Raw genomic sequence first — 7,903 nt, forward strand, 5'->3', positions numbered from 1 at the left:
AGAGGGAACACCCCCCCATCCACATCGATGGAACAGTAGTGGAGAGGGTAGCAAGTTTTAAGTTCCTCGGCATACACATCACAGACAAACTGAATTGGTCCACTCACACAGACAGCATCGTGAGGAAGGCGCAGCAGCGCCTCTTCAACCTCAGGAGGCTGAAGAAATTCGGCTTGTCACCAAAAGCACTCACAAACTTCTACAGATGCACAATCGAGAGCATCCTGGCGGGCTGTATCACCGCCTGGTATGGCAACTGCACCGCCCTCAACCGTAAGGCTCTCCAAAGGGTAGTGAGGTCTGCACAACGCATCACCGGGGGCAAACTACCTGCCCTCCAGGACACCTACACCACCCGATGCTACAGGAAGGCCATAAAGATCATCAAGGACATCAACCACCCGAGCCACTGCCTGTTCACCCCGCTGTCATCCAGAAGGCGAGGTCAGTACAGGTGCATCAAAGCTGGGACCGAGACTGAAAAACAGCTTCTATCTCAAGGCCATCAGACTGTTAAACAGCCACCACTAACATTGAGTGGCGACTGCCAACACACTGTCAATGACACTGACTCTACTCCAGCCACTTTAATCATGGGAATTGATGGGAAATGTAAATATATCACTAGCCACTTTAAACAATGCTACCTTATATAATGTTACTTACCCTACATTGTTCATCTCATATGCATACGTTGATACTGCACTCTATATCATCGACTGCATCCTTATGTAATACATGTATCACTAGCCACTTTAACTATGCCACTTGGTTTACATACTTATCTCATATGTATATACTGTACTCGATATCATCTACTGTATCTTGCCTATGCTGCTCTGTACCATCACTCATTCATATATCCTTATGTACATATTCTTTATCCCCTTACACTGTGTATAAGACAGTAGTTTTTTTGGAATTGTTAGTTAGATTACTTGCTCGTTATTACTGCATTGTCGGAACTAGAAGCACAAGCATTTCGCTACACTCGCATTAACATCTGCTAACCATGTGTATGTGACAAATAAAATTTGATTTGATTTGAGATGAAATGCTTAGCCCTTTAACCAACATTGTTGCTGAGAAAATACCTTTAAAAAAAAAAGAGGTAAGAATAACAAAATTAAAGAGCAGAAGTAAATAACAATAGTGGGGCTATATACAGGGGGCAATGATGGGGGGTAGAAGCTGTTTAGAAGCCTCTTGGACCTAGACTTGGCACTCCGGTACCGCTTGCATGCGGTAGCAGGGAGAACAGTCTATGACTAGGGTGGCTGGAGTGTGACAATTTTTAGGCCTTCCTCTGACACCGCCTGGTATAGAGGTCCTGGATGGCAGGAGGATTGGCCCCGGTGATGTTTTCGGTCATACTCACTACCCTCTGTAGTGCCTCACAGTCAGAGGCAGAGCAGTTGCCATACCAGGCAGTGATGCAACCCGTCAGGATGCTCTTGACGGTGCAGCTGTAAAATATTTTGAGGCTCTGAGGACCCATGGAACATATTTTCAGTCTCCTGAGGGGCAACAGGTTTTGTCATGCCCTCTTCACAACTGCCTTGGTGTGTTTGGACCGTGTTAGTTTGTTGATGACGGGTCCTCCTTTTCCTGTAGTCCACAATCATCTCCTTTGTCTTGATAACGTTGAGGGAGAGGTTGTTGTCCTTGTACCACACAGGCAGGTCTTGGACCTCCTCCCTATAGGCGGTCTCATCGTTGTTGGTGATCAGGCCTACCACTGTTGTCATCAGCAAACTTAACGTTGTTGGAGTCATGTCTGGACGTGCAGTCATGAGTGAACAGGGAGTACAGGAGGGGACTGAGCACGCACCGAGCGGCCCCAGTGTTGAGGATCAGTGTGGCGGATGTGTTGTTACCTACCCTTACCACCTTGGGACGGCCCTCCAGGAAATCCAGGATCCAGTTGCAGAGGGAGGCGTTTAGTCCCAGGATCCTTAGCTTAGTGATGAGATTTGAGGGCACTATGGTGTTGAACGCTGAGCTGTAGTCAATGAATAGCATTCTCACATAGGTGTTCCTTTTGTCCAGGTGGGAAAGGGCAGTGTGGAGTGCAATATAGATTGCATCATCTGTGGATCTGTTGGTGCGGTATGTAAATTGGAGTGGGTCTAGGGTTTCTGGGATAATGGTATTGATGTGAGCCATGACCAGCCTTTCAAAGCATTTCATGGCTACAGACGTGAGTGCTACGGGTCGGTAGTCATTTAGGCAGGTTATCTTAATGTTCTTGGGCACAGGAACTATGGTGGTCTGCTTGAAACATGTTATTACAGACTCAGACAGGGAGAGGTTGAAAATGTCAGTGAAGACACTTGCCAGTTGGCCAGCGCATGCTCGGAGTACACGTCCTGGTAATCCGTCTGGCCCAGCGGCCTTGTGAATGTTGACCTGTTTAAAGGTCTTACATCGGCTGCGGAGAGAGTGATCAAACAGTCGTCTGGAACAGCTGATGCTCTCATGCATGTTTCAGTGTTACTATCCTCGAAGAGAGCATAGAAGTTATTTAGCTCATGTCACTGGGCAGCTCTCGGCTGTGCTTCCCTTTGTAGTCTGTAATAGTTGGCAAGCCCTGCCACATTCGACGAGCGTCGGAGCCGGTGTAATACTATTCGATCTTAGTCCTGTATTGACGCTTTGCCTGTTTGATGATTCGTCAGAGGGCATAGAGGGATTTCTTATAAGCTTCCGGGTTAGAGTCCCGTACCTTGAAAGTGGCAGCTTTACCCTTTAGCTCAGTGCGGATGTTGCCTGTAATCCATGGCTTCTGGTTGGGGTATATATGTACAGTAACTGTGGGGACGACGTCCTCAATGCACTTATTGATAAATCCAGTGACTGATGTAGTGTACTCCTCAATGCCATCGGAAGATATTCCAGTCTGTGCTTGCAAAACAGTCCTGAGGTTTAGCATCTGCTTCATCTGACCACTTTTTTTTAATAGACCGAGTCACTGGTGCTTCCTGCTTTAATGTTGCGTTTGTAAGCAGGAATCGGGAGGATAGAGTTATGGTCCGATTTGCCAAATGGAGGGCGAGGAAGAGCTTTGTACACGTCTCTGTGTGTGGAGTAAAGGTGGTCTAGAATTTTTTCCCCCTCTGGTTGCACATTTAACATGCTGATAGAAATTAAAACTGATTCCCTGCATTAAAGTCACCGGCCACTAGGAGCGCTGCCTCTGGATTTGTGTTTTCATGTTTGCTCATGGCGGAATAGAGCTCATCGAGTGCGGTTTTAGTGCCAGAGGTCGGTCTGTGGTAGTAAAAGGAAAAATACAGAAACTCTCTAGGTAGTTAAGTGTGGTCTACAGCTTATCATGAGATACTCTACCTCAGGCGAGCAAAACCTTGAGACTTCCTTAGATATCGTGCACCAGCTGTTGTTTACATAAATGCATAGGCCCCCATGTCTTACCAGAGGCTGCTGTTCTGTCAATAGAGTGTATAACCCGCCAGCTGTATGTTCTTTATGTCGTCGTTCAGCCACGACTCGGTGAAACATAAGATATTACAATTTTTTATGTCCCATTGGTAGGATATACATGCTTTCAGTTCGTCCCATTTATTTTCCAGCGATTGAACATTAGCTAGCAGAACGGAAGGCAAGGGCAGATTAGCCACTGGTCGCCTGATCCTCACAAGGCATCCTGATCTCTTTCCGCGAAACCCGTTTCCAGCGAATCACAGGGATCTGGGCCTGGTCTGGTGTCTGTAGTATATCTCTCGCGACAGTTTGAGGTGAGTAATACCAGTTCTGATATCCAGAAGCTCTTTTTGGTCATAAGAGATGGTAGCAGCAACATTATGTACACAAGTTACAAACAACGCGAAAAGACAAACAAATTAGCATGGTTGGTTAAGAGCCGATAAGACGGCAGCCATTCCCTTTGGCTCCATCAAAAGATCTTACCCTCCAAAGGGAATCTATGCAGCCGGCTATACACTTGTATCCCCCGTGGACCTGTTCGTAGATAAAACATGCAAAGGCGTCGATTTCCTAATTAACCCGATATAATGGCAAGTAGGTGGGGAAATATGCTTACTTTCTTTATGAAGCACCATTTTCCACCATGCTATGGTGGCTAATGCTACTTCCTGACATTACAACATGCAACATCTGGGACTAGCATAAAGAAATTACGCATAATTTCCATCTTGTCACCGTTAAAAATCAGGTTAAGGAGGAAATCGATGCATTTTGAGCCTGAATAGAGACTGTTTTATGTAAGAACCGGTCCACAGGGGATACGAACGTATAGCCAGCTGCATAGATTCCCTTTGGACAGGAAAGATGAAAGGACTCACTATCGCCAACTTAGCTGGTTCATTGTTGCCCATGTGAGGAAGTTAGGCTAGCAAGCATTTTAGCTAGGTAGCCTATGAAAACAACTAAAAGCTGACAGAGCCGTAGACCGCTTTGCCAACATGAAAGAGTTGAGAACAGCATTGTCATTTAACTAGTCTACAAGTAGGGTGAATCCCCAAACTTGGGCACCCAGACCGAAATCAGTACCATGGACAGCCACATGATATTTAGTAACATTGATTGGACTAAATTGTCTCTGGTATCTGTAAATTTGTTTTCAGTGTATTAAACTAAGCATATATAGCCTTGTTGATTTGATGTGAATGTTTAAGTTGAAATGGTGCTGGAATAACAGAGTATTGGAATAAATGAGGCAATACTCTCGCCTTTGTGCTGACTCGCGGAAACTCTGTGGTTCTAAATGAGTAGTTGTTTAGTAAAACTGTCAAACATTAACTTGTTTGACCAGGTCATGTAACTGTTACATGCAATATTTGCTTTGTGGACTTCACAGGACAGATGATGCTCTCCAGTTTTTGTGATGAAACAAACTTATGTGTAGTTGAATTTATTCCGCCACCGCTGTGTGACTTGTTGGTCACTGCCTTATTGTAATATCACGGTGGCGTATGAACAAATGAGCAAACAATGCAATTATCGTTGTAATATGGCTGTGTCACTTCATTACATTTAAGTCATTTTGCAGACGCTTTTAATCCAGAGTAATTTACAGGAGCAATTAGGATTAAGTGTCTTGCTCAAGGGCACATCGACATTTGTCACCGAGGCAGCTCGGGGATTCGAACCTGCGATCTTTCGGTTACTTTAAACTATGAAATATGAATCCGTGGTTATTCAAGGGTGCAACAGGTCACCTCAGGAGTAAAATGTCAGTTCGCTTTTCATGGCCGACACAGAGCAGAGGTGGAGACAGCAGGTGCGGTAGAGACCCACACACCATCCACTTTTCATTCAAACTAACGTAACTTTACAAGCTTAAATGTTATCTGTGTAGCTAGCAAGCAAACAAGCGCCAAACAACTAGCAAATGGGCTAGCTAGCTAGCTACTGTACCACTTGCAGACCGAACAGCTCATCATACTAGGTGGTCATCGACAGTGTAGTTAGCTAACTAATTATGCATAACCATGCCACTGGAAAAAGCCACAAAAACAATCAACCAACAACGACAATCAGTAAATTAGGGGGTCTTTACGAGTAAGGGCCCACATCGCTAACTAGATACTGTTAGCATAGGCTAGCTACCGCTTTGACAAAGGCTTTGTTCTAGCTTGCAGCTAGCTAACGTAACGTTAGCCGTTAAGTCGTGTCTCACCGGGTATCCAGGCCCGGGCATCGGAGAACGATAGAGGTGGTTCTGTGCGCCCGATGAGGGTCCCATCCTTCCTCCAGGAGTTCCAGGTCCCATGCCTGGTCCTCCACCTTGTACCGGGGGTCCGGGTCCCATTCCCCCGCCACCACCTCCCGTTGAAGCTGATTGAAAACTACCTCTGGCCGCCATCTCTTCTGGGTATCTCCTTCGCCGGATAGTGGAATGGAACTATCGCGAGAAGAGAGGAGTAGCGGAGTGATTCTTTTAACAACAACGACCTCAGGTGTTTAATTTAAATTCCAACCAACCCTTATTGTGGTATAGATCGTTACATTCTACATAAAAGCAGTCTCTCAAAATGAAAGCAACCAAAATGCAAGTAAAACCTTTCTGTATGGGGGCATACTAATATGTCTTTGCCAACCGGTCTCTGGACCTTTACAATTGGCACCAGGCATGCCAGGTGTTGACTGGGAACTGGTGTGAACTGACTGGGATATTTTTAAAATTTTAATTTATTTAACTAGGCAAGTCAGTTAAGAACAAATTCTTAATTTCAATGATGGCCTCGGAACAGTGGGTTAACTGCCTGTTCAGGGGGCAGAACGACAGATTCGTACCTTTTCAGCTCGGGGATTTGAACTTGCAACCGTTCAGTTACTAGGCCAACACACTAAACACTAGGCTACCCTGCCGCCCCAATTAACCTTCAAACAGGTACAACAGGTTAAAATGTTAATATTATTGTATCTCTAGTATCTCTACTGTATTGAGAGGTAAAGAAATCCTATTTTAAAATGGTAAACATACACATGGATACACATATTTGACAAACATCTAATCTCATGAGGTAATTCTGGATTATTGACTTGTTCTTTGATTAGCACTTTTAAAGGCACTTGATCAGCCTGCATGGCTGCCTGACATCGGTTTCATTATAACATCAATGAGGGAAGACAAAGGGGGCGGGGGGTAGAAAAAGAGAGGGAGAGTTGTAAGTTCTAGTCTTCTGCCCCATATATATATATATATATTAGTTAGAGTCCTTCCCCAAAGTCACAATGGAAATGTCTACACATTTTTAACCAATCAAAGAAAGGTAAACTTTGTATACCTTTGGGGGAACAGTCTGTTATATAGTTGGCAGCACAGTATGTCACAGCTTGCCACAGGGGGAGGAAACATCAAATGTAATATTTTCTCTGTGTTCTATAATTATAGTATATAGACAACATAAATACCACCAATCATTTACATTGTTTTAATAATAAATTTTTAAATTATTTATTTTGTTCCAATATGAAATGTTGACCATTATAAGCATTTTGTATTAGATATTTATTTTGTTTTATTTGTTTATATATATATATATATATATATATATATATATATATACATACACTGAGTACACCAAACATTAGCAACACCTTCCTAATATTGAGTTGCTCCCAACATTGACCTTGTTGTTCATGCCATTAAAGCCTTTTAAATGAGAATTTGAATACATTTTTGAATTTGAGAGAGACAAAGATAGAGGGACAGAGAGAAATGGCTCTGATGGAGAGAGATAGAAAGAGGGGGAAGGAGAAAGAGAGAGGGGGAGAGAGGATTAGGGAGGAGATAATTGTTTGTTAACAAACAGTCAGTTCAGCTTGCTTGGTCACATGACTCAACATGGAACATCTGGAATATAATCTTGGTGGGAAAACATTGTATACTGTATATACTTTTATTAATCCAATAAATGGCACAGCGAGAGAGAGATAGAGAAAATAGAGAGGATTGGGGACTGAGTGTTGTTTATTACAGTTTTTCTCATTTGCTGAAACACTAAAACCCATTGGCTGAACAACGTTCTCAGTTGCCTGAACTCATTTAGCTAATTATGCAGTCTGTTGTCAATACCTTAAACCATTTCACATGGTAAAACACCATTTGCAGATCTCACTTAGACTTTTCAGCAAAACTCTAAACACATTCTCATTCTCAAAACACATTCTGCACTCTAATGCACATGTCATCCATACTGGCAAACACAAGTGGCAACAATCAAATACAAATAGAGAACATATGTCATTGATTGAACACAACCACTCAACATTGATTTAACCTGTTTCAAATGATGCGACACAACCAATATAAGCCAGTTCAGAGAGCAAACAGGTTGTTGAAGGTGGGAAGGAGAAAGTCTGAGAATGGATACTGTAGTACAGTGCATTGTAGGCTGTATACTGCAATTGAGAAAAA

At 43.4% G+C, this 7,903-nt stretch overlaps 1 protein-coding gene across 1 annotated transcript in view; it reads right to left on the bottom strand.

Annotated features, from left to right (window-relative positions):
* The window catches only part of LOC112222062 (SWI/SNF-related matrix-associated actin-dependent regulator of chromatin subfamily D member 1), a 33,520-nt gene extending 27,632 nt beyond the window's left edge, over positions 1-5,888 (bottom strand). The window contains exon 1 of the mRNA XM_042329904.1: positions 5,660-5,888. Within this exon, the coding sequence (XP_042185838.1) occupies positions 5,660-5,845 (186 nt within the window). The 5' untranslated portion in view covers positions 5,846-5,888. The remainder of the gene's footprint in view (positions 1-5,659) is intronic.
* Between the last annotated feature and the right edge of the window lie 2,015 nt (positions 5,889-7,903).

The sequence above is a fragment of the Oncorhynchus tshawytscha genome, linkage group LG02 (assembly GCF_018296145.1).
Source record: "Oncorhynchus tshawytscha isolate Ot180627B linkage group LG02, Otsh_v2.0, whole genome shotgun sequence".
In the NCBI taxonomy this organism is placed as follows: Eukaryota; Metazoa; Chordata; class Actinopteri; order Salmoniformes; family Salmonidae; genus Oncorhynchus; species Oncorhynchus tshawytscha.